The sequence below is a fragment of the Haliaeetus leucocephalus genome, unplaced genomic scaffold (genome assembly GCF_000737465.1).
Source record: "Haliaeetus leucocephalus isolate CR32 unplaced genomic scaffold, Haliaeetus_leucocephalus-4.0 Scaffold195, whole genome shotgun sequence".
Lineage (NCBI taxonomy): Eukaryota > Metazoa > Chordata > Aves > Accipitriformes > Accipitridae > Haliaeetus > Haliaeetus leucocephalus.
This window is the reverse complement of record NW_010972631.1, coordinates 8,229,412-8,254,916: the sequence shown is the minus strand read 5'-3', so window position 1 is coordinate 8,254,916 and position 25,505 is coordinate 8,229,412. Positions and strand designations below refer to the sequence as shown.

The 25,505-nt window shown below is 38.5% G+C and overlaps 1 protein-coding gene across 3 annotated transcripts in view; it reads left to right on the top strand.

Annotated features, from left to right (window-relative positions):
• RIMS1 (regulating synaptic membrane exocytosis 1) overlaps nt 1-25,505 on the top strand; it is a 336,006-nt gene that overhangs the window by 117,960 nt on the left and 192,541 nt on the right. For 2 of the 3 annotated variants that reach the window (XM_010565783.1, XM_010565782.1), the window contains exons 2-3: nt 1,446-1,659; nt 3,277-3,288. In XM_010565783.1, the coding sequence (XP_010564085.1) occupies nt 1,446-1,659; nt 3,277-3,288 (226 nt within the window). The remainder of the gene's footprint in view (nt 1-1,445; nt 1,660-3,276; nt 3,289-25,505) is intronic. The other variant, XM_010565784.1, reaches the window with a different exon arrangement.

Genomic DNA, 25,505 nt, shown 5'->3' with positions numbered 1-25,505 from the left:
CCAAGGGCTGTGCCACACCATAGAACATCATGTCCAGTATAGAAACTGGGGGGAGCTGGCGAGAAGGGCAGATCACTGCTTGGGCATCAGCCAGTGGGTGGTGAGCAATTGCATTGTGCATCGCTTGTCTTCTCTTGTTTTGTTTTGTTCTTTCTTTTTTTTTCTTTTTTTTTTAATTTTACTTTAGTTATTAAATCATTCTTATCTCAACCCACGAGTTTTACTTTTTTTTCCTGATTCTTTCCTCCATCCCACTACTGGGGGAGGAGGGAGCGAGCGGCTGCGTGGTGCTTAGCTGCCGGCTGGGGTTAAACCACGACATTTAGCTGGCTGGGAGGGATCTGGTGGATGTGAAAATGAGTGCCTAAGGAGCAGTAGGAGCATGCAGCCAGGAGCAGGAGAGGAGCTGGGTTGCTCCTTTTGGAAGTGCCTGGACCTTGAGCTGGTTCCTCTCCGAAACTTCATCTTTGCCGAGAAAATCTCATAGAAACCAACAGGAGGACATGTTTTTTCTTCAGAGATAATATCATAATGAAAAGAAAAATTTTATCACTAAATATTTAATTATTATTATCTCTGATTTACAGAAGGGGAAGTGAAGGCTAGAGGGCTGAGTGCTCTTACCTGAGCTCATGATTAGAAGCTGGGTCTTTTGGGTAGCAAGACACTTCGCCCGTTGGTGGGTATAGTGTCAGGCTGTTTGTTATTTGGGGCAGCTGGAGGAGAGTGCTACTTCTTTGAACACCAGTCTTCGTCTTAGGAATCTATATCCCCGCTAATACTCCTATATACTCCTACAGCTAAGCTGGAAGAAATGTCTGTAATGAGGGACAGCAAACCTTAAGTAGTCCCTCATGCTTAACCAGAGAGAATACAACAGATGGTTAATATCTAGATTTGACATAGAAAATTATTCTCAGATTCTTGTAGGGCCACTGTGCTTCTAGAGCGTGTTTTGAAATCTTTAAGTTACAGGTGTTAGTAATTTGGATTTTGAAAACAGAAGTGTGACACTGTGACTGAAGGTTGATATATATATATTTTTATTACACCTGCTGTATAAATAATGTTGATTAAAAAGCAATGCAAATTTGCTCAGGCAATTATATTTCTGCTTTTATTCTGTACATGGTAGATACTTCTGTTTAAAACTATGCATTTTTTGCCATCTTTTTATATTTGGATCAATTTCTGGTCAAGTGAAATGATTTGCTCATGAGCTTTGAAGTAAACCTAATAGGAATACGTATCATATGTCTGTTATTTTCTTCCTTTAGATTCTCCTATGCAGCCTTCCATGTGCAGTGTGTATTTGATATGAGGTAAATTTATTTTTGTGAACATGCCAAGAATATTAGGTAGAGTTATAAATTGAAAGAAAGAAATACACAGTAGTGGTATTTCCTCCTATTCTTGCTATATAAACTTTTTTCTCATCTATGCAGGAGGTTGCATCAACAATTTGAAAGCTATAAAGAGCAAGTAAGAAAGATAGGGGAAGAAGCCCGCCGTTACCAGGGAGAGCACAAGGATGATGCTCCAACATGTGGAATCTGTCATAAAACAAAGTTTGCAGATGGTTGTGGCCATTTATGCTCTTATTGCCGGACCAAGTTTTGTGCTCGATGTGGAGGTCGTGTCTCTCTGCGATCAAACAATGTAAGTCTTCTGATGTGTACTCTTAAGAAAAAGCCTCCTTGACATTGTCATGCTGCAGATTGTTCACCTTAAGTTTGGCATTTCATGCTTCATTTTACTTAAGTGTTTCATTCATCACTTCGTTATGAGGCGTGTATAAAGTAGAATAATGTATTTAATGATTGTGGAGATACATAGGATTCACTGAGTTTACTTAAAAAAAAAAGAATACATAGTGTATAGTTTTACTGTGTGATGGCTTGAAGAAAACGTACTTGCTTTTCATAGAATGAAAGAGAAACCCTTTTGCTCAGGTACAACTCCACATTGATAAATTTTTATTGAACTCTTATTTCATTTCAGATTTCTTTTTTTATAGAGCTTTTCATATACATTTATAGATTTCTCTTACATAAAATCAGTCAATTATTTGGTTAGGAAAAAACCCCAACCATTTTTCTTACCACAGTGAGAGTGTTGTGTCGATTTATTTTAAAATTATTTTAAAACTATAGATTAATCTGGATTAGGTATCCGACTTTCAGGCAGGTGAGAGGAATCTTTTTCCCTCTGATCCACATGCAGTTAGCCGCTGTAGCTGTCCATAAAACTGAAGGGTATCTGAGAATTCCCTCTGTTCAGTCAGTCCCTTACAAGGAACCGACTGTTCACTTGGACATGAGTGGTAGGATCTATATTTGGAAGACCATTATCCAGTGATTAATTTTGGCTGGTCATCTAGGACTATGGTGTGTTATAAAACATTTTACAAATACCCTTCTGTTGCATGAAGAGTTTTGTTATCTATCGTGAGATGAGGTAACTTTCTCATATGGTTTTAAGGTGCCAGTCTTTTGTAGGGGACATGTGTTCGTGCTCTTCATATCAGTACAAATTCAGTTTAAAGTGGTCACAAATTTTATAGCAGATAATCATGTTCATAATGGAACTAGTTTATGCCCTTTTCACTTTTGTTGAGCTAAACATCAACTAAATAGGGCTTCTGAAATTTCATGTAAACAAAAAAAAAGCCCTCGAAAAATGTATTTCATCTTTATTTTGCAAGTTTTTTGTAGCCCTGATGTACTTGTGAGTCCATTAAATTAAATTCACATTCTGAAAAAATTATGTAGGTGTATTGGACAAAAATTTTCATATATTCATCTTTTCATGTAAATAGTTGCATTACATTGCATTACCTGCAGGTGGTGTCATTAGAGCAAGTCTATGAAAATATAGTTTGACATGTTACGTTATACTATTAGTTAGAGTGCATATGATACAGATTATCTTTACTGAGAAAAAAATTGACTATATTTTAAGTATTTTTCACCCACTGTTTAAAGTCACAGAAATGGAAAAACATCCATTCGTTTGTAACTTGCCTTTTGTTTGTTATATTGTTTATGCTTCTGTGGGTTAGGGTGGGAAAACATGTTTTCTACTATGCAGTAATGTCATCTTTTTATTTAAGGCTTTTTTTTTTTTTTTGAAATTTTATGTTTTTATCTCTTTTTAGAGAGTTATTAGAATTGCATTTCTTTGAAATCTGTCTATTAATACTTGCCTATTTTATTCTTTTTCTCTTCTTTCTTTCTTTTCTCTTTTTATTCTGCTTCCTTGGATGCTTTCCCAAAGGAGGACAAAGTGGTTAGAATCCATGCTTTTTATCATTTATTATTATAATGTTGTTAGTTAACTGGGAAACATATTAATGTAAAAAACTGAACTGAAATTTTAAAATCATCCAAAGGGGAGGGGGGAAGAACAGGAATCCTAACACCCAGTCCCTGCCCATCCCCTAGCTGAACATAGGCTTCCAAGATAGCTCAGCAAGGAAACCCAAGACTGTTGTCAAAATTAGGACAATAAAAGGATTTAATAAAGAACTGAGAATCATTAATAGGCTAAAAAGTAGAGGAGGTAATGAAGTGTAATAAAGCTTTATTTCATAAAAATGCCTTTGGTTAACAATTTGACTTTTTTGCATGCAAGATCCTTCCGTCAGCTTCAGGAAATCTAATTTAGTATTTTAATTATAATTTTACATGGATTTACATGGTTTGCTGTGTTTCACTTCTGGCTGCAGCAGAAATTCAGGGAATTCTTGCGAAATCAGCTTTTTAATTTACATTTGGAATAATATGCATAGGCAAAGTATAACCTCTTAAAACTGGACGTAAGCGTAGTGAGCAGGAAGGAGCGAATCCTTAGTGAACGTGTAGTTACCATTTCAAAAATCTGCAAAGCTTTTGGGATCGAGTACTGGTACATTCCCCACTAATGCCTGTGCCTTACCTGGAAGAGGTGAGGGTGGTTGCCCGTTCGCCCCGCGCCCTGTGCGCGGAGGAAGGGCTGGCAGTGCTCCAGCAGGGCAGCCCACCTCCTCTTACCGCCGCTGCTCAGCCACGTCGGCAAAAGGTGGCATTCCGCGTTTTAACGTGGAGACTTAGGTAGTGGGAATTAGCCAGCTTCGCTGGCACTTTAGCAGAAACGAGTGTAAAGCCATTACAAGCCAATGGAGTTTTTGGCGCGTGGATGATGGCGTTACGCTCGTGTTACGAAGTACTGGTACGTCCCAACTTGCATACATGGCACAGCCGTAACCTGCAAGTTAGTACTGTGCAACAGCCAGAGAAAATGCTTTCTCTCACACCTTCATATTGCAGTAGTGTTCTGAAAGCACGGGGTTTTTTCTAACGGCTAGGAAATAGAACTTGCTACAGCTTCATTCCACTGTTTTCTGTGTGGTACTCTGAACAACGCGCTGAAATAATTATTTTCAGTGGCTTGACATTCCTGACTAATCTACATATAGGGACAAACCCTTCTTTATCTGGTGAGCTTTGTGTTAGTAGAGACTTTTAAAATGTGTTCATATGAGCCCTGCTCTGTCCACGTGAATTTTTACCACAATAAATTACATTAATATTGAAATACATGCACCAAGTTCCTACAAGCTAGGGATGCTTCAGTTGGAAAGGATTATGAAGTGCGAGTTACTAAAGTGCCAAGCCCAGGAAAAGTCAAGCATTATCCTAGATTCAAGGTGTTTTCTGTAGAGTTGGAGAATTAGTATTAATGAGACCTCACCTGGGATGTTGTGAACCGTGCGTTACCCATCTTTGATAAATGCAAACTGTGATAGGCACAAAGAGGGTCATATAGAGGATGATCAAAGAAATGGAGAGCTGCTCATATGAGAGAAGACTAGAGAGATTAGGGGGACAAAAGCTAGAGCAATTAGAATTGATATCTAGAAGTACAGAATTGATATCTAGAAGTACAGTAATTTTAAACAATAAGAATAACCTTCAAACTAGAGGACAGTGAATACATAAGACTGAATGGGTATAACTTCGCCATAAATGCTCTTGGCTTGGAAAAAGATTTTTGCAATCAGTAGAGTAAAGCCTTGGGAAATTTTTTCATGTGACTTATTGGAAGAAAAAATAACTCAATAAAGTTTTAAAGGTTAAATTTGATTACAGTTTAGGAAAGGATTTATGTGATGTGGTTGCTTGTGGCTGTAGGGGAATGTATGAGATCCTGAAGAGGTCCCTTGCAACTGTTGCTTCTAGCTAAGTATTTTTAAAATGGGGTATGGATAATGTAATACTTTGAAGCTGTTACTTTTCAAGTAAGCACCAAATCTATTTTAAGGACTGTTCCAAAAATATAAAGCAGAACTTAATATGTTCCCTCCTCATTTAAAATAATAAAGGACATCCCACAAGGCTGGTTCCTTGTAGTGCGAGTTAGTAGGCATCCTCGGTTTATCAAGAGATGACTCCAGTACACTCACAAAATTGATCGGCAATAACTGCTACTTCCTAGTGGCTAATGAGGCACGTAACTTTCAAGGACTCATATGTCAAAACGCACCCCTAAATATGTGTCTGAAGTTCTTCCATGTTCTCTGAGTATTGGTTAGCTCTTCATACTTCTCACCTGAGCCTGCTCTCCTTTCATATGATTGCAGGCAGACCACGTTTAATGGGAACAGTGTCAGATAAGAGGACTGTTAGCTAGTTTGGTTATTCAAATCAGGCTTAAATGTAGTTGTGTTCAGTGTTAATAATGTTAGTAATAATATCATGGGGTTTGAGAACAGTTGGCAGTTGTATTATGTACAGAAAAAGTGCAAGCATTTTCCTTCATATTACCTTAGTATTCAGAAACACTGTTATGTGAATGTGGCAGCCTGTTTGCTGTGAGCATTTGTATATACTTTTAAAGAAAGCAGAATATTATTAGCACAGGATTTTATGTGAGAGCGCATTTCAGAAGGAAGTCAGGTAGGTGCTTAGAGAAAAGCTGGCAGGAGCGACCACTTGCTTTTAGTTCGGCACAATGTTTTCCAGGTGTTGTGAGTTCCTTTTAGTGTCTACACTTCTGTTCTGGATCCTTCTAGTTCTGTTCCATACACCAACATTTTAATTGCCAAAATGGTAATGGGTTTACGTTCCTTCTCTGGTTGCATTCGCTCTCCCCTCCGATGTGAACTATCGGGGCTGTTCGGGCAGCGGAGAACCCAGCGTGATGCCCGGCTGGGGCAGCTCCGCACTTTGGCCAGGAGCGGGCAGAGCCTCGTCTCGGTATTCCCGACGGCCTGGCTGCCACTGCTTGCTCTGTTCTTCCCTCCCGTGGTACCGCAGCCTTGCGGAGCAAAAACCACCCGAAAATACGACGTTTTTCCTTGCACCGTTCCTGTAAAACTACTTCCTAATATTTGGTCAGGTAATGCAAAAAGATGCATTTCCTTTGTAAACACCCGATATATGAAGCCGTACAGCTCTGTTTCTTTCCCCTTGTAGAAAAGGGGATACATTTTAGGATCCAAAAGTAGCCTTGGATGAGCGAATGCAGTTTCTCTGAATCAAAATTAAAGTATTTTGTGAGGTGCTGTGGGTGTATTGAACTAAGTGAAATTTGTATGATGTCATTGACAGAATTAGGTGGAAGATCCATGTTCCAGATTAAGCTGTATATTTATCCATAGCAATCAGTCTGCCACTCTACAGATTTCATTAGGATTACTATTTTTGATCAAATTTAAAGTGAAAAGAATTTGGAGGAAATGATGAAAAATAGCTTTGTCACCATTTTCCCGTGTTTTCCAGAAATGTTAGTTGTGCAGAATAGAGCAGTTTGCTTACTCATTTTTCAGTTTGCATACGTAAAGGACCACTAGGAGGAAATCAGGATGTGAAATCAACTATAGATACATGAGAATCGATTTAACCGAACTTAGTAGTATGTGATTGTGGAAAGTAATGTCAATTATCAGTGCTGAAATATTAGAGATTCACATTTCTGATCTGGCTTTCACTGGAATTGTTTTCATTTTAGTATAAAGTCAGTGATTTATGCTCTGAAAGAAAGACAACTTGGAAACCTTTCCCTAATTGTATGTTAGGTGTTTTTACAGGGTGTTTGTCATTTAGTTCCTTAAAATTATGCTTAAAATTTGCTTACATAATGGCTTGCCAATTTAAGCCTTACCAATTGGGCACATATGCCATGCCGTTCAGCTGTGTACTAATTGTTTTAACAGAAGTTGTTAATATTGTCAGAACAAAATGTCTGGATTGTCAGGAGTGTTTTTACATCCCTTCCACAGAACTCTTATGTCAGATTGTCCATTAAAACGCTAATTTATGTAAGTTCTGACTAATACAGCTGTAGAACCAGAAAAAAATCCATCAGAAAGAGGTAAAAATTACATAGCAAATTGCAAAGTGATAGCAGATAAATTCTTTCTCTCTGTAGCATTCATCATAATTTGTTTCCTAAAAAGATTTGGGGTTTGTATGCATCAAGAACGAAGTATTGCTTTTCAGTAATCGCTCCCTAGAAATGCTGCTTTCAGCAGGTAAAAGAAGAAAAAGGAAAAGGAAAAAAGTCTGACAAGAAACTGAGGAATTCTCTCTCAAGTAAGATGCAGAGCACTTTACTCTGCTTTCTGGGAAGTTAGTTCACTTCCAAACAAATGCAATGTTACATTTTTAAAATTAAATGTTTAAAATCAGCTTCCTCTTCACCAAGTTTGCTGAAGCAACACGTTTGGCTTTAACACCTGTTTTTCAGTGTCCAGCTAGCAAAAATGACCGGGCACTTCATGTAAACAACAACAAAAAAAGCAGGCAGCTGATGTTCATGCTCTGAAGTTAACCAGATCAGAGCTTCTTCATTTAATGGTCGGCGTGTAGAAGAGTCACTAGACAGCTGAGTTTTTCTCCCTTATGGCTTTAAATCGGCATTAAATTGGTAACTGCTTGGGTATGCTCCTTGGTTTATCCAGGTTTAGTTTACCTGTTAGCCAAACACTTAAACTGTCTCGTTGTCATGCGATTCTACAGTTGATGACCAAGCAAATATATTGCTACTGCAACCTTCTGTCTTAACCTGTGACAAAGGGCTCCTGAATCGTTCATGGCTGGTTTTGCTGTTAGCGTGCAAGCTGGGTAACAGTGATCTGTGGAGACCCTACATAAACAATGTTGGAAACTCCGTGTAGTATAATGGAGCATGAATAACAAACTTTTAATCCCCTGCAGTGTTACTACTGGATGTGTTATCCTATTTTTAGTCTTGTATTTTCAGTACCTTTATTTCAAATTAACTGATTCAAGAATGTGGGAATTGTTTTGAATTTCTTTTAGTTAAGAAAATGTCAGCAATACCTTTGAGTGTAATAATTCCTTCCATTGCAAAAACTTGTGTTAAAAAACCTAAATGTTGATAGGATCTCAAAGGTCAAAAAGGGTTTTCAAAAAGAGCTTTATTCTCTCTTCTCTTGAGTAATCTCATGTACTCATATATATGGTATGTGTATGTATAAGCATATATTGTATAGATTTTTCGTAAGTGAACATATATGCATCCTACTGTATAGTCTAATAAAGGAAGTATGGGGTGGAATAAAGCTCTTACGAACCACCTTTTTGACCTTTGAAATCAGTAAATCATTCAATGTATTTAAATCAATTGAGGAATTATTATTTATCTTTATCTTGACAAAAAATATGGTACGCCATAGCAGTTGCAGAATCCCAGAATGGTTGTAGGTGGAGGGAAACTCTGGAGGTCATCTCCTCCAACCCCCTTGCCCAAGCAGGGCCGCGTGGACAAACTTGCTCCTCACAGCTTGGCATATCCATGTGTCTTCTGGCTTGCATGGTGAATGATGAAACAGTCCAGGATCTTTCATGCCATTTTTGTTACTTGTTTCCTCATTGTAACTACACACATTATGAGCTTACACAAAATCTCCTTAAGTTCTGCTAGGGAATAATTCTGTGATTTACAATTTTGGACAAATGAATTCCAGAATTTCACAGAATCCTTCAGAAAGAGCACTAACAAGTACCATGCTTTTTTTTGGCTCAGTGTTCAAACAGAGAGAAAGAAAAAAAAAATAATAATAAAGCTACCAGAATAACTTCGAGCTTTTTGTTGCCTTCAATGTAGTATTTTTATCATTTTAACACTAACAACCTTACATTCTATTTGGTCCAATTAAGCTGGTGGTCTAAAGCCAAAGAGCGTTTGAGTGATTCTCGCAGCAATGCTGTGTATCTTACTGGCTCAGATATTGTCTGAGGCATGGGAGATCAGTGTTGAACTCCGTGGTGATTAAAACTTGCTTTCCCAGATGGGAATACAGCACTATCAGTACTGAAGTAGAGAGGAATATCTTCCTACCTGACTTGGGTCAGTCTCACTACAAAGTTAGAATGGAAAATGTTGAAATGATTTTTCTGGTTTTCTTTTTGTCCACAAGCACACATTGAGTTTGTGTTTAGATTTGACATTGCTGAAAATGTATTTATTCCATTTTTCTAATAAGTTACCTTGCTTTACTTTGAAAGGTGTGCCTTCACAATAAAAGATAGTAGCAAATTTAGTTCTGACATTTTATACCCCATAAGCTAGATCTGCTTAAATGGATGCTTTAAAAATAATGGGAAAGAACTAATTTTTTTTTCCAGTGAGTGAAGGCTGTGTGATTTTTTTCATTGTTATTTAAAATAAAATCCCATATGCTGAATACATAAGAAAAGTTTAATCAGTTAAAGAAAAAAAAAGACACAAAACCAAAACCTAAACAAGTATCATGCGATAGTATACACTTCTGGTTTTGAATGCATTCCCTTAAGAATTTTTTGATTCCTCATCCTGGGAGTAAAATAAGATTTGTAGCTTCTTGTTTTTTTTTTTTTAAACTTTTAATTGCTTGTGTGTCAGCAGGTATTGCCCTTTTTTACCCTTTTGTTATGTTACTGAGTAATAAACAGTGTTAACTGTAGTCTTGCATCTGTTGATCCATGAAAATTTGAAGTTCTGGGGAAGGATGATATTGGGGATTTGAGAAATAATTCTGGCTTCAGAAAATGCAACAATATAGAAATATATTTGTTCACTTTTCTGTCAAAAATGTGTTAATCTATGCCCTGAATCTCTAAGTAAAGAAGTGGGATAAGGGTCTTGTGTAAAGGAAAATATTTTTAGGTAATTAGTTTCAACTGTAAATACATATTGAAAAGAAGAGGAAAGGAAATAAGTTCTAACAATTGAAATCTGATATGTCTTGTATACATTGCACTTTAAGAAGGAAGAGGATAATAAAGAAAAAAAAATACTAGCGGTGCAACACAATATTAAGAAGTCATGAGAAGAGCCTGTTTGCTGTTTGATGTGTTCATATACCTTAATATAATCAACACGATACTATAAACTGTTACTTTATAGTGGATTCTGATCCTTGTCTGTTCAGTGCACTGCAGTTTTGAAAATGAACAAGTATGACCTTATAGTTTTAATATGATAAAGTATGCATATCTGGTCTAAGGTAAAAGCAAACAACGTGAACAGTTTGAATTAGATGCAATTCTGATAATTCTTGATTAGCCAAAATATGTATATCATTTTATCAAATTAGGAGAAAAGAATCAGCCAATTAAAAAAATTGCTAAAATGATGTGTTCATACGCATGAAATCAAATTTTCTTTCTACATCTTATTGCTTATACTTATTAATTATGATAGATTGGAAATACAGTAATAGTATTTGATCACCCTTTTGCTTGCAGTTGTGCCATCAAAAAGGTCTGTAGATAGCTGTAATAATAGTGATACATACAATTAAAACCCTAATTTTAAATGGAGCATTTCTCCTTTAATGAGGGATTTCTCCTGTAACAGGAACCTTTTAGAAACAAGTTGTTATTGCTGACTCATTATTAACACTTTCAGTAAACACTAAGGCTTATAATAAATATTTAAGGTTTATACAGTAAACATTTCAGGCTTATATATCTTCCAGATGTTTTGAGAGTAGGGTTGGTTAGCTACTGGTAGGATGTCTGTGTAGATGGGTCTGTATAGGTGATCGTTTTCAAAGCATAGTCACCCCAGGAATCTGTTTCTGGCTCCTCCAGTTCTTCATTCACTTCAGCACATTTCCAGCAGTGTTACTATCAAGAGAAAACAAACTCAGCCTTAAACCCATGCAAAGCCTGTATACAGCAAGCTGCAGTTTTAGCTGAGAGGTCACTATACTTATTTGGAACTGTTCTTGCATCCTTTCAGTATGTTATGCACATTTAATTGTCTTAATTTTCCCCAATGTGCTACTTTTTCAAGTCCTTTAATTCATTGTAGGAATTGCTTTTAATTTATTGTTGCCTGTTGATAACAAGGCAAATCCAATCTCACTACTATTAATAACAGACTATTACCTTTATGGTATCTTAAAATCCAAAACTGCTGGCATTTTCATTGCCATATCAAATTTGCAGTTATTATTTCTGAATTCAGTTTGCCCTATTGTATTCCAAATTAAGCCAACAATTTTCTTTGCAAGGTATTGTGTATTTACTGTGTTTCTGTTACCTTCATTTCTGTAACAGAATAATGTGTTGTCAGCCCTGCAGAAATGGCTGGTAGCATGAGAGATTTCTAAACCACTATATACCATATCTAATAAACATACTATGCTTTTCTTTCTGCTACGGAATACAGAATTAATGAGCAAATATGCTATGTTAATAAAAAAGATGTAGAAAAAGTATCTTCATAGTATTAGCATTAAAATTGAAAATTTTAGAATATGTTTCCATGTAACATCTAGCTGTCTCAGTTGTGCTGCATATAATCTGTTTTCAGTCTGTAAAGAAGTAATCTTGGAGTATAAAAACCAGAAGTTTGGAATAAAGAGGTGGCTAATCCAGAGACTGTGACTGGTATAGGTAATTTTAATTTGTCCATGTCTAGCTTCTGTGAAATGTGGCTTGCACATATTTATTGTATCAACATATTGGGGAATAAATTAATTTCATTAGGTAGATTTACAGCTCTTTGAAATTAATGGTCTGCAATGTCAGGTGGAGGACAATGTGGAAGTCAGTGTGTTCTACCTGCATGAGGGTGGGGTGAGTCTGGATATAACCCATTTCCAATGTGTGTCTGTACAGCGATTCTGATCGCTGGAAATGAATTCATGTTGCGCAATGCTTTGAAAATAGAAATCAAGTAAAAGTGCCATTATTACTGTTGACAAATATGTAATGTGTATACTTGCGTTGTGTCAGATTATTATTATTTACAGAGACATACTGAGCAGGCAAACATTTCAAACCATCTAAACTTTCATCTAATTCACCCAGAAGCTATGGACCTTGATATCTCTTCTGGTTGATATTCTAATGAAAGCTTAGCCTTAGAGACTGGAGATAGTTTTTGTCCTTTTTTTTAATCGAGGACTGAATAGCAAATGTGCGGGAGAGCTCTGGGGAAATGCGTAGCCTGTCTTTAGGCTTGAGGCTTGGAAGGAGCGTGTTAGGGGGATGCCTGAGGGGATACGGTACACCAGCAGAGCTGACTGCTGGCGTCCAAACCAAGAGCTCAGAGCTACTTGTCCTGCGGCAGCGCCCAATGGAAGTGTTTTTTATCTGAGCAACGCACCTTCAGTTTTTCCAGCAGTGGTCTGTTTCCTGGATATACTTGGGTTTTATTGCTGTAAGACACTCTAGCCTGTCCTTTAGTTCAAACAGTCCCCAGCTGCGGTATCTTTGAACAGTCCTGTAAAAGGATCCAGTAAAGTGGAAGATTTCTTCTAATCGTGCTCCATCCTTCTCTAAAACACTTTAGGTTTTGGCAACTGAACTCACTGAATCTCCTTGTTCAGCCTGTGGCTGCCTCCCTTCTGGTCACAACAAAACCAGTATGCTGCCCACTCCGGGGCATGTGAGAGTGCTCTCATTTAAACACAGGCCCAGAGTGTGCCCCTTAGCCCCAGCAAATTCTTCTCTTGATCAATTTATTTCTTCTTGGAATTTGTAGCTTTCGGCTCGAATCATTGTGGCCCTCATTCTTGTAAGATCCTTTTTGTGTGATGGGGCTTTTAATGTGATATGTGGGGTTTTGGACTAAATATGACTTCTAATATTAATTTAAAATAATTATGTATACTGCTGAGGCACAATTCCTTGTTTTTAGTAGTTACAACATAATGTGGAGATGCTAAATAGAACTAAATTTAGCAAACTGAATTCTGGGGCTGTTTTGTCACCCCAGAACCAGAGAGATTTTAGCTAAAAAGATATCTTGTTGCAAAGAGAGATTTGATAAGATTTATGACCTATTAAGTGTTATGAGAAACGGACAAGTAGCAGAAAAAATTTCCAGAGAACAGAGTAATTATGAGGACTAGATGTAATCTCTGCTCTTTCTCGCTCTCTATTTCTCTTTTTATTATAAATAACCTTAATCCTCATCCAGGATTAAAATTCAGTGTATTTTTAGCAATGCAATGTCCTAGATAAAAGATACTTCCATCTATGTTTTTATATCTTTCTATATCGTTTGCATTCTGGAGCATTTTGTGATTTTACTTAACAGATGGATACTTCCATCTATATATCTCCAGTGCTGCAATTAGTGAGGGTTTAGGATAGTTTGCCATAGATATACCTGAGGTACATGATTTTATGTGAATTTCGGGATAGAACAGTGTATGTCAATCAAGCAAATCTATAGACAAAGCTTCTGTAATATTTTGTGGGGTTTTTTTTGGATTCTATTAGTATAGAGACCCATTTGCAACTCAGCCTTCCTTATGGAGATAAATTAAACCCCTCCCCAAAACTGTGATTATAAAATGGTATAAAATATCTGTTACTGGTTGCTTAATGACTGGTAAGAGATTAAGTGAAAATCTACGTAAAATGTAATCTGTATTTCCTTGAGGAGCAGATAAAACCTAATAATTTTTTAAATCCAGATTGAGCTTTCCAAAGAGCTGCGAATTATTTAGGCTGAAGTTTAATCACATACTGTGCAATTTCAGTATTCCATCTAAAACACCCGTCAACTAACTTACATGCAACAGGTTTACAGAAAATTTGGAATTAAATGCTATTTTTTCAATGATCTATTACATTTGTGATTTATTTGCCCATAAAAAAGCAGACTCCTGTAGCAAAACCTTTGTATTGGTGAGTTTTGTGAAAATGATTGGGGATATTACATTGTAAAAAGTTGAGTATTACTGAGAAATACAGATTAATCATAGAGATGAGCAGATGTTGCTGGGACTCTATAAATAGATGAGCATGCACATGATGGTTGTGTTGTCACGACTGGAGGAAATTTTTGTATGTTGCTGGGATGTTATTAATGATGGTGCAATTTGCATCTCTGCAATGTGTGGTGAGTGATCAAAACTCATGTATTCTATTACTTACCTATGCATGCATTGGGAAAGTTAATTTTTCTCTCTAACTTTTTTTTTCACTGCCAGATAGCTTCTACAAGTGCGGAGAGGGCAGTTGAAAGTCCATCCAGCAAACTGCTCTCAAGACTTTTGTCAGCCAGATGGCTTTACCCTTTAGGATTATTTGGATCAGTCCTTTTAGCTGTAGAGAAACCTGCTTTCCTAGCCTGTTTCAGGGACTGATCTGACTACTGTCTTTGTGGTGGGTTAAAGTGACCATGGCGACAACTTTTTGCCCACGTAACTGCAATGCAGCAGGAAAAGCAACAAGGTGAAGTCGGGAATTAAATGCAGGAAAGTTTCATCCACTTGCTTTTCCTATATTATTCTGGTTTTTACTGCTATGCTTTCAGCATAGATATAACCTTACTCTTGCATTTCTGTGAATATCTTATGTTTCAGGTTTTACCCCTTTGCTCTATACACCCAAGTATATGTTTTCCTGATCAACCAGCACGTGAGTGTTTAGTAGAGCCGATTGTTCACATTAGAGGAGCTGCCCTCTTGGTCACTTCTATAAACTATTAAAGAGGAGGCTGGTGAGGTGTCCGAGAGATATGAAGTCAATCCATTCACCTGTCAGACTCAGTGGGAATCAGTTCCAGATGAGAACTCCTACATTAGATGTGAGCTGTGTTTCATTGTACTTACTGGAGGGGATCAGTGTGGCTCAGAGTGATTCAGCTTGCTCTGAACTAAACTAAATCTGCTCTGAATCTTTCTCAGCTGTAGTGCCTGTTTAGGGAAGTAGAGCCCCGTGTCATCTAGTGTCATATCAGGTACCTCAGAGTTTTACCATAGCTTCCAGCAGCTACCCCAGGTGAGAGTGGCTCTCAGGTAATTTCCATGTCATACCCAACAGCTCCACACTTGTATTTTGGAAGTGTTAGGGCATTGCAGGTAGAACTGAATGCCAGTGTTGAGGCAGTTGAATCCTACTATAGATTTTTCATTAGTTACAGTAGGAAATCAGACAGCAGTGATGGCCTGTAGACACATTTAGATACCTATATTTAGTCTTATCTCAAATGAAACCCTACACGCTTGGTCTGAATCTTCTGTGCAAACCTACGCCTTCTCTCCCCTACAGGCAACCTGACAATTCATACAGCAGCAGATTTTTTTTTTTTAGCCTTTCATCTCCTACATAAAGTGACCCTCTTCAAAGAGGATATCCATGGTCTCATGCAGTTTGTGATGTGTGGAAAGCTGTGAATATATTCTGCTATAGAGAGTTCAGTTTGGTTTTTCTCCCACGTTAAAGATGAACACTGACAAGAAAATGTTATATGTTACTGAAAATTGTACTAACCCACAGTTCAATTTTCAATATTTTATTTAGTATATAAATTATTAGTGTTATAAAATTCTTTTTCCATTTCTTGAGTATAATTCACAGACCTGTGAAGACCAAAATATTTTTTTTAACTGTATGGCCATGCAATTAGATGCTTAAAACCTTTTGTTGAAAATTTGTTATGCACAATCTTCAGGTAATGAGAATGGCATAGTTCAATTGACCATGAGTATTCAGCTTCATAAAGATCAGTAGTCAGCTAAGGGAAGAGTTTACTTAACTAGCTTAATCTAGACTAGACTGTTTTAGCCTTCTTGAGGCTAAGATGGTGACTGGAGAAAACCCAGGGTGGTCTGATTGATTTAGGAGAAACTGCTTGTTTTTGTAAAAAGAAGCCGACTGACAGATTTGGGATATAAAAGAGAGGTGCTGTAAGCCATGCAGGCTGTTTCCTCCCCAGTCAAAACTAAGGAGCAAGCCTAATGCTTCAAGCTACAGAAGATTCAGGCAGTCTTAGCTAATATATTATGTGTTTCTCAGAAACTGTGCTCTTTCTGTAATGCCAGAGGTATACACTATCAAAAGTTACTGTAGGAAGAGCTTTGTGGAGTCTCAACATCTGTTGCAAACTGTTAGGTACAGTTCTCTCCAGACTCCCTGCCTAAATTCCCAAGTTATCCATTGGGAGGAGAGCCGAAAGCTTGACAGATCTGGGGCTCTGTTAGCGAGACCCAGTGATAAATAGAAATAAATACTTCAGAGACAGTAATTACATGAAAACTAACTTGTTTCATAAGTCCTTTGATATGGAAGTTCATGACTGAGTTAAGTTTGATTAAGGAGGCTGTTAAATCCATCCAAGCTGCATCTGAAATGCATCCAGATAATTTTTTTTTTCCTCCCATTGAAGACTATGAGGAGAGACTGTTAAAACTCCAAAGACCGTAGATGGGCTTCGAGTCATTTGTAAAACTGTTATGCAGTTTGTTTCACAAAGACAGGGTTTACGCCAGTCAGCTGCATTTCTTCATTTTGAAGGTCTTGTTAGAGAAGCTTCTGTGGTGGGTTGACCTTGGCTGGCTGCTAGATTCCTCAACAGGGCAGGGGGAGAAAATAAGGTGGAAAAGCTCATGGGTCGACATAAAAACAGGGAGTTGGTCACCAGTTACCGTCACAGGCAAAACAGACTCAACTTGGGGAGGATTAATTTATTGCCAACTAAAATAGAGTTGGATGGTGAGAAGCAAAGACAAAACCTAAACCACCTCCCGCTTCTTTCCAGTCTCAACTTCACTCCTCCATTCCCGACTCCTCCGCCTCGTCCCGCTGAGCAGCGCAGGGGGATGGGGAATGGCGGTCGAGGTCAGTCCATAACAGCTCCTCTCTGCCGATCCTTCCTTCCTCACGCTGTTCCCCTGCTCCAGCGTGGGGTCCTCCGTGGGCTGCAGTCCTTCAGGAAAAAAAGCCCTGCTGCCATGTGGGTTCTCCAGGGGCTGCAGTTCCTGTCAGGAAAACCGGCTCCAGCCCAGTCTTCTCCACCGGCTGCCGGGGAACCTCTGCTGAGGCGCCTGGACCCCCTCCTTCCCTCCCCCTCCCCCCCCTGGGTGCTGGCAGGGCTGTTTCTCACACTTTTTACCTCACTCCTGACCGCCCGCGTCATGTTTCTGCCCTTTCCCACCCAGGTTTTCCCCCCGTTGGCTGCGGGGCTGAGCCGTGCCCGGCAGTGGGTGGGTTGGAGCCGGCTGGAACCGGCTGTGTCCGGCACGGACCCTCCTCACAGAGGCCGTCTCTGCGGCCCCTCACCGCCAGCCCCGCGGCACCCGCACCCTGCACAGCTTCAGCCATCTCCCTGGCAGTGCTGCTGCGGCCTGAGCGACGCTGGCCTGTACGCTCTGTCCTTTTCAGCCCTCGTACTATTTTCTTTTTCTTTCTTAGCCACTTCTTTTTGGCGCTCCAACTGCCGTGGGATCAGCTCACCATGTTCTCCTTAATTACTTTCTTTGAGCATAAGTATCTGTAGTTACTGCTTTCTTCAGTGAACTGACTGAATTCAATCCTTTGAGTTGGTGCATGAAACAATAGCTTGTTTTCAGTGTAAAGTATGTAGATTTTTGAAACTTTACTTTGGAAGGTTTTCCTTTTTTTATTTTCCATCCTTTTTTAAAGGTAGAAGATCCTTTACACAGTCAGTGGCATGCAGGTTGTCAACATCCTTATTAGGTTGCTTTCATTTTTCATTTTGTTCTCAACTTCTGATTATTCTTCTGATTACCTGCAAATTTTGAAACTATATCATGGCGAGTTTTGGGGCAGTGTTGCTTACAGGCTTTATTTGCATTATAAGCTAATTTATAATTAAATAATAATTTAATAGATAATAATTCTGCACTTAGCATCCCACTGTTACATTGTACCTTGTGTAATAAATGAGAATCATACAAAAGCAACTTTGCATACACCAAGTGGATGAAAATTAGTTTAATGATGATCACAGAGCTAATTCTAAACTACCACCAACATAAAGTGACTATCTTTCTATTTTAGCCCCAGAAGGATCAGATTTGGGGTTTAACTGCTTTAACATTTGCTTTTAAAAGCCACTCTTTTGGAAGTGCTAAATTATGGCAAGAAGAGCTTCCTGATGTACAACACCTTATACTGCTTGTAAGTTGGCTGTTTTCTCAAAACTTGTCTCAAGTACTGTGCTGTCTACCATTTCACTTGGTTAAGACCTTCAATTTGTTTGATAGCAATCTGCATTTTAGTGTTTTATTTTAGAGCTGTTCATAGGCAACTAAGAACTCTATTTTTTGGCCATATCTATGTTATAAATGTAGCAGTTTTTATGGGCTGAGAAATCACCTTTTCCTCCTTGCTTCTATTCTTGGTTTTATTTTTCTGTCAAGTATATAAACTGCCCAGCATATATTTTATCCGTAATTACTATTTCTTAGCAGTTTATCTTACTGAATAGCTGAAAGGTATGTACTCTCTTAATCTTTTTTCCTTCATGTCCGATAGAATCATAGAATTGTTTAGGTTGGAAAGGACCTTTAAGATCATTGAGTCCAACCATCAACCATGCCCACTAAACCATGTTCTGAAGTGCCTTGTCTATGTGCTTTTTGAATACCTCCAGGGATGGTGACTCAACCACTTCCCTGGGCAGCCTATTCCAATGCCCGACAACCCTTTCAGTGAAGAAATTTTTCCTAGTATCCAATCTAAACCTCCCCTGGTGCAACTTGAGGCCATTTGCTCTTGTACTATCTCCAGCCACCTGACAGAAGAGACCAGCACCCACCTCACTACTATAGATAGCTTTCTGGATGGCTACCTTTAGCTCTCCAGTACTTTATTTTTCCAATTTAAGTGTCACACAGTATTGTATTAAACAAGTGCAAAGAAATTAGGATTCCTGTGCTTCAAACAGCAAGGAAGGGAGCAGTGTTCAGGATCAATGTAGCATACAGCAACTTTTAGGCTTCTGTCTTGTAAACTCTTTGGGCTGACTAAGTATAGCAAATACGGTAAATGTTTCAAAAAGAAAGTTCCTTGTGCTTGCACACCAAGTGACATGGCATAGTCTCAGCAACTCTTTGAAACAAAATGCTTAAATCTATATAGTAATATTTCTTATGGAGGTTAAGTAAACATGTAGATTTAGAAACTGAAGAGTCACTTCTGCTTTGGTTTAATTTGAAGGACAGCCATCAAAATCATAGAAAATACTTGGTACTGTAGTCTGACTTACGCAGAATGTGACAGTGCGGATCTTAAACCTTTCAGTTCTGTCATATTCTGCAAGCAGCAAATGCTTATAAGTCTAACAGTACTCTTACCACTGGTGCTCAGGGGAAAAATAAAAGTTTCTTCTAGTGGTTGAACATTAAACTTCAGAATAGTTCTTGTTTCCTTAAAATAGGCAGGACAGAAAAAAAAAAAAGTGAAGGATTTGCAAATAAAAGATTGCAATGCCACATGATTATTGCAAAAGCTGCTGGACACGCTTTGTTTCCATTTAGAGCTTTAGTGTCTCACATTCAATCTGCCGCTGTTTTCTGCTGTGTGCTAAGAGTTCTGGTAAGCTCATTTGTTAGGTGGTTTGTCGTAGTGCATGTGTGTGTGTGTATGTAGGCTTGTTAATGTCTTATGCTGATTTTGTCTGAAGAGACGTAAAGCTTGCCAAAAAGCATTTTTCTTAAAAGAGAAAGATAACCCTGAATCCCCAAATGCCTTCTTTCTTTTCTGAAGAAAAAATCCCAAACCCAAAGGTAAAAAAAAAAACCCAAACTGAGGAAAGGAAGTAGAGTTTCCTCTGAAGTAAGTTTTATTTGTCCATGCATCATCTCTGCTCCAAATGCAATAACCTTTGATATATGACAACAAGACAACCCAATTTTGTTGCTTTTCCAGCACGATTGTTTCCTCTTAATTCCTGATATTTGTCCTACTTTCTCCCTATTGCCTCTCTCTGAAATTTACTCCTCCACTTGTTATTGCCTCTTTAACTTTTTTCTTTACCCTGCTTTGAACCTTTCTACCTGTTTGTCCGTTTCCTCTTGGACATTTTTTCTTCTTGGCCACCTCATCCCACAAGTCTTCCCTCTTACCCTGTATTCTTTTGTCTAGAGACAATAAAGAGCTGAAGTGGTTAAGAGAAAGTTATTAAAGACAACAGGGCCAGAAGAGTCTGACCTCCAGTAAACCAGTCGTATTTAAGCTGGGATAAACTGCTGGTTTTAGTATAATCATCTGAAACTTACAGAGACAACCAGAGTAAAACAGTGCTAACCTTATTAATATGTAGTCTACTGACCTGATTTCAGTATAGAGTTAAAATTAATTATAAACTAGAGAGAAATACAAATGAATGATTAAACTCACATTCTAGCAACAACAGATATTACTGAAATGAAATCTTCTAAAAAAACTTTCTGTGGCTATGGGTGAGGGTGGAATTGTCTGATTTGTCTATTATGTGTGTTTTGGATTTAAATAACCAAAGTTGATTTGTTTGGCTGGGCTGATTCTCATGGCTATATTATGTAATCTGAATTTAAAATAAAAAAAAAAAAAAGTTCAGCGATGGATTCATGAGAACATGCAGGGATCAAATGAAAACCGAGAGGGATGGTACTGTGCACAGAAAGATTATCAGATGGGTTGGTCAAAATGATCTTTTCAGTTCAAAGGATAGGCTTTTTGGACCCAGCAAAAGGCTGATGTATCTGAAAGTTATTTTTTTCCAGATGTACCACGTGATCAGAAATATGCCTGCTTCCTGCAAACCCTGGGGTTGTGTTTAGTGTTCAGCTACTTCAAATATGGCTGAATACTGAAGATTAAATGCAAGTAACATCTGTGAGCAGGAAAGGTGACCCAAGTTTAGGCAACAGTAGATGGACCCCACCAGCTCTGGAAGCTGTTGCTATGGGAAGGCTACCTTCTACCAAGCAGGGAGTAAGGAAGCTCTCTCAGTTGCTGACACAGTTCTCTTTCCTCTACATAAGTGCAGGTGCCCAGGGAGCTAGCATTTAAGAGGGATCTAGCTGGCCATTAAATTTCTTCCAACTCCTGATACACACAGAAACCTGCGACATAAAAATCAGTTACCTGGCTAAAAAGATTGCTTGCTTTGTTGAACAGACGGTACATGTGAGCACAAAAAGTCTTCACCAATGTATAACTGTGGACTGAGGCCTCATGGTCTTTATATCTGTACCGCCATGGAGTACGCATCCCTCTATTTCTGATAATAAAGAGGCACGATATCCTTAACTGTTGCCTCTTCCCCCCATACCCTTAAGTCATCACTGCGCTATATGCCTTTTATTTGTTTAGGAAATACAAAGCCTCATTAGATATCTGTGAATATACAGGTAAGTGCAGGAGATCAGAATGATTGTCTCATCATCTAGCAAAGTTCTGATCTCAATTTTTCAACCTGTTTTTGTAACAGTAGCTTCATCAGATAATAAAATATCATTACTGTTTGAATTTCCCAACTTTAATGTTCTGCACTGCTTTACATCATCTTACCGTATTGAAACTCTCCTCTTTCCCTGTGTGGTCTGCCAGTAGTATTGTAAATTCAGGACAGTAAACTTCTGAAATTGATACCGGGGATGGTCTATGAATTGTCTGTCAACAGTGCGCTGTTTAGATCACTTAACAAAATTTTAATATTCTTACAATGGCGCGAAACTCCTACTGCATTTTCCTGCCCCGTTTTCCTTTTCCTTATCTTTTAAGTCTTCCATATTCAAACTCACAGTTGTTTATCCCTTTCTCAGTCACCCTGTAGTCTTTACTCTCCTAAAAATCTACACTTTTCCTTACCAGAAATACATTGTTTTCCCCGGTTTTGGTTTGTTTTTGTTTTTCTTTTTCAAATCTTAGATATCCACTCAAATTTGCTGTAGAACACTGATATTCTCTCTTCCCCTTCCTCAAATCTTCCATCCCAGATTTACTGAGATTCCTTTGTGCTCGAGCTTGATAGCACAGATAGCACAGACTTAACCAACTTAGCCTCAGACTCTGCACCTGGAGCAAGAGGTGGGAGAATTAAGAGAAAGGACCATGGACATCTCAGAAGGTAGGATCAACAAAGATGAAATGTAAAAGAACCAAAAAGCCAAAAAACTTTGTCATCCTTTCGGTAAGGGAGTAACTGCAAATAAGATGTTGAGCCAACTTGTATGGTATGTTGTGGTTTCTCAGGATAGTCTGGTAGCTTTTTCAGAAGAGGTCATCAGGTTGCTGATCTGTGTAAGGCAGAATGTTGTACAAAGAAAGTGTATGTTTGTTTTAAAAATAGCTGTTATAAACATTTAAGAAGTTGCAGTGATGATATCAAAGTGGGGAGAAGATGCCTTCTGTAATTATAAGCATTCCATGCATTTATGTGCATAACAAAAAAACCCCAAGCTTAAGTATTTCTAATTGTGTGAAGAAAGCTACAAACCTAAGGGTGAGTCTGGGGTAGATTGTGAATCACAAATGTGTATAACATGTATAGGGCATAATCCTACCTGGTGCTTTGTCAAAACCCTTACTGGGCAGTACTAACTGTTGCAAAATACTCATAAGTAGGTACCATATGATACTTAACATCCCCTAAGCGTGAAAAGTTCTGTCTAGCTATATTTCCACTATGGTGATTTTTTTTTTTTTAATTCTGAAAACTAAATATGAAAATAATGTGCAATCATATAATATGAATTTTACTCTTTCACTGAGAATGTTTGCTCTTGAGTCCTTAAGAAAAGTTAAAACATGAAGAACCAAACCGGTAGAAGTTTGTCATGATTTCATTTATTTAAACTTACATTTCCAGGCTTATCCAGATTCTGTTTAGTATTGTATCTGTATGTGACACAAAAAAGTATCTGTAACAGATCAGTTGGAGACCGTTTCACATCTTTGCTCTCAGCCTCAGAAGGACAGTGGCAAGGGCATCCCTGCCATCCTGGCAGTGGTGGTGAGCCCGGGCTGCGTGTGGGGCTGCCCAGGCGTGGGAGGAAGCACACCTTTGGTGCCACACTCTCCCTCACTCAGTCACTTTGCAAATTAGTTGCTTCATTCCACAGCCTGCTTGTAAGGCTCTGACAGCATTATTCTAGGCTTTGTGTGGACTTGGGGTTGTGGGAGCTCCAAGCAAAACTCAGCAGCCAGAACCTCCCAGCATAGGATTTGGTGGGGAACAGAGGGGAATTCTGGGTAAGCAGAGCTGATAGTCATCCAGCGCGATTCCCTGTGAGTGGAAAGCTAATCAAAGTGGTCAGAGGAAGCCTCTGTCAAGCTGCACAGCAGAGATCACTGCGATGAGATTATCCTGCAATATGTCAAAAATACGCTTTCTGTCCTCTCAACTAGAGTGTTTTTGGGGCATTTGTTTGAACTGACAGATCCAAACGTGCTGCACGCACTCCCTTACGTTCCCTGGGCAGGTAGTTATGTCATCCATAAAAATCTTTGTCCTAGCATGATTGTCACTACTGTATATTCAGCTCATTCCCACTGGGAATACTCCTGAACTGCCAGCCGTCCTCTGTTGCCTTCTATCCCTATTTACACAGCCAGTAATGATCCTCTTCTTCCTCACAGCCCCTGGATTTCTGCATCGTGTCTGCATAGCGCTCTGTTAGTCTCAGCTCCACTGTCTTCCTATGGATCCAAGCAGTCTCTGTAAGCTTTGCTCATCTCCTGTGTCCGTTGTTCTTGCCCCTGAATTGTCCCTGGCAGACAGGGGGGCCCAGAACAGATGTCCTGGTAACCCCATGCTCCTAGCCGCTGTCAAGGCCAGTATGTTTCTCTGAGTAACACAACGGTGACATGCATTTCACAGGTTGGGAACACCAAATACAAGTTTTAGGCAATCACTTTCAAACCTAGAGGGAACACCATCAGCTGTTAACACCTTACTACAACACAGGATAGAGAGACTTAATCTCTGAAATCTCTGGAGATGGAGATACATAGATATATAGATATAAATCTGATAAATATAAGACTTGGTTGTCAGTAACTCATATTGGAAGCTTTCAAACACACAGTTGCTCCACCAGCATTTGGTGGAGGTAATCCAAAGCTCTCAGATAGCTGAGGGAAATGTCTATGCTTATAGACTGTTGTGTGCTCCTGGAAGAAAATAGGTCAATATGCTGTGGGCTTTCCATAGTCCCTTGTGTGAGTAAAGTGCCTCTCCAAGTCAGAACTACTCAGATTTTATGTACTGTTTGCTTTAGGGCACAAACCTACGTGGATAGTGAGACAAAAAAGAGGCAGACCTAGCAGTAAAGTATTACAAGCATAGTAATACCTAACGTAGTTGAAGAACCATTGGGCCAAGATATTTAAATTTCTCAGTGCTTTATTCCATACAAAATCAGAGTGGTTGAGGTTTGAAGGGGCCTCTAGAGATCCTCTAGTCCAAATCCCTGCTTAGAGCAGGCCCAAGTAGATACGGTTGCCAGGGCCGTGTCCCGTTGGGTTTTGAATGCCTCCAAGGATGGAGAGTCTGTAACACTATTTTTGAGTTTGGTTTTTTTTTTGTGTGTGTGTGTTTGAGAATACAAAATTGGAATCCAGTTCATGCCCATCAAGTCCCTTATGACCTCCATCAGTTGACCCACTCGCATTTCCTTCCTTGAGCTTTTTTTTTTTACTTCAGGAATTTGATTCTGCAGTTTAACTGTGTTTCTGTTTTGACTAACCTTCTTTACAACTTCTCTACAGCTACACATTTCCAATTTCTTTTGTCATCAATTATTTTCCATTGTATACCAAACAAAAAAATCTCTCTTGCCTTTCTACTACATTTGTTTTGACACAGTTTGTATAAAAGAATATTTATATAAAAGAATAGTATAGAAACATAAGTAATGGTGTAGTGCAAGCTCCTGCAGAGATTATGTACACACTCATGCACTGCATTTGTATATTTTTACCACAGTTTGTAAATATATTAGTGGATAAATGGAGTGGAAAGCTTCTGGTGAGTTGTCTCTGTTTTTTGAAGGACAACTAAAATTTTATATCAGTCCTGACTATAAGCTGTTTCATGCCATTTACCTTATTTTGTGAGACTTCTGTCATTTAAAAAAACTATTTCTATGTTCCATGTATATCTGTAACTATGGAAACCATGAAGTGATTAAGAGGAGTACAGTTGATGCTTCTGTGGCTTATCAAGACAGCCAAATGTTCAAATAGTTAGACAAAACTTTTTTTTTGTTTTTAAGAAGGTTAGGAGACTATACAAAAGTTATCTATGAGAGACTGATT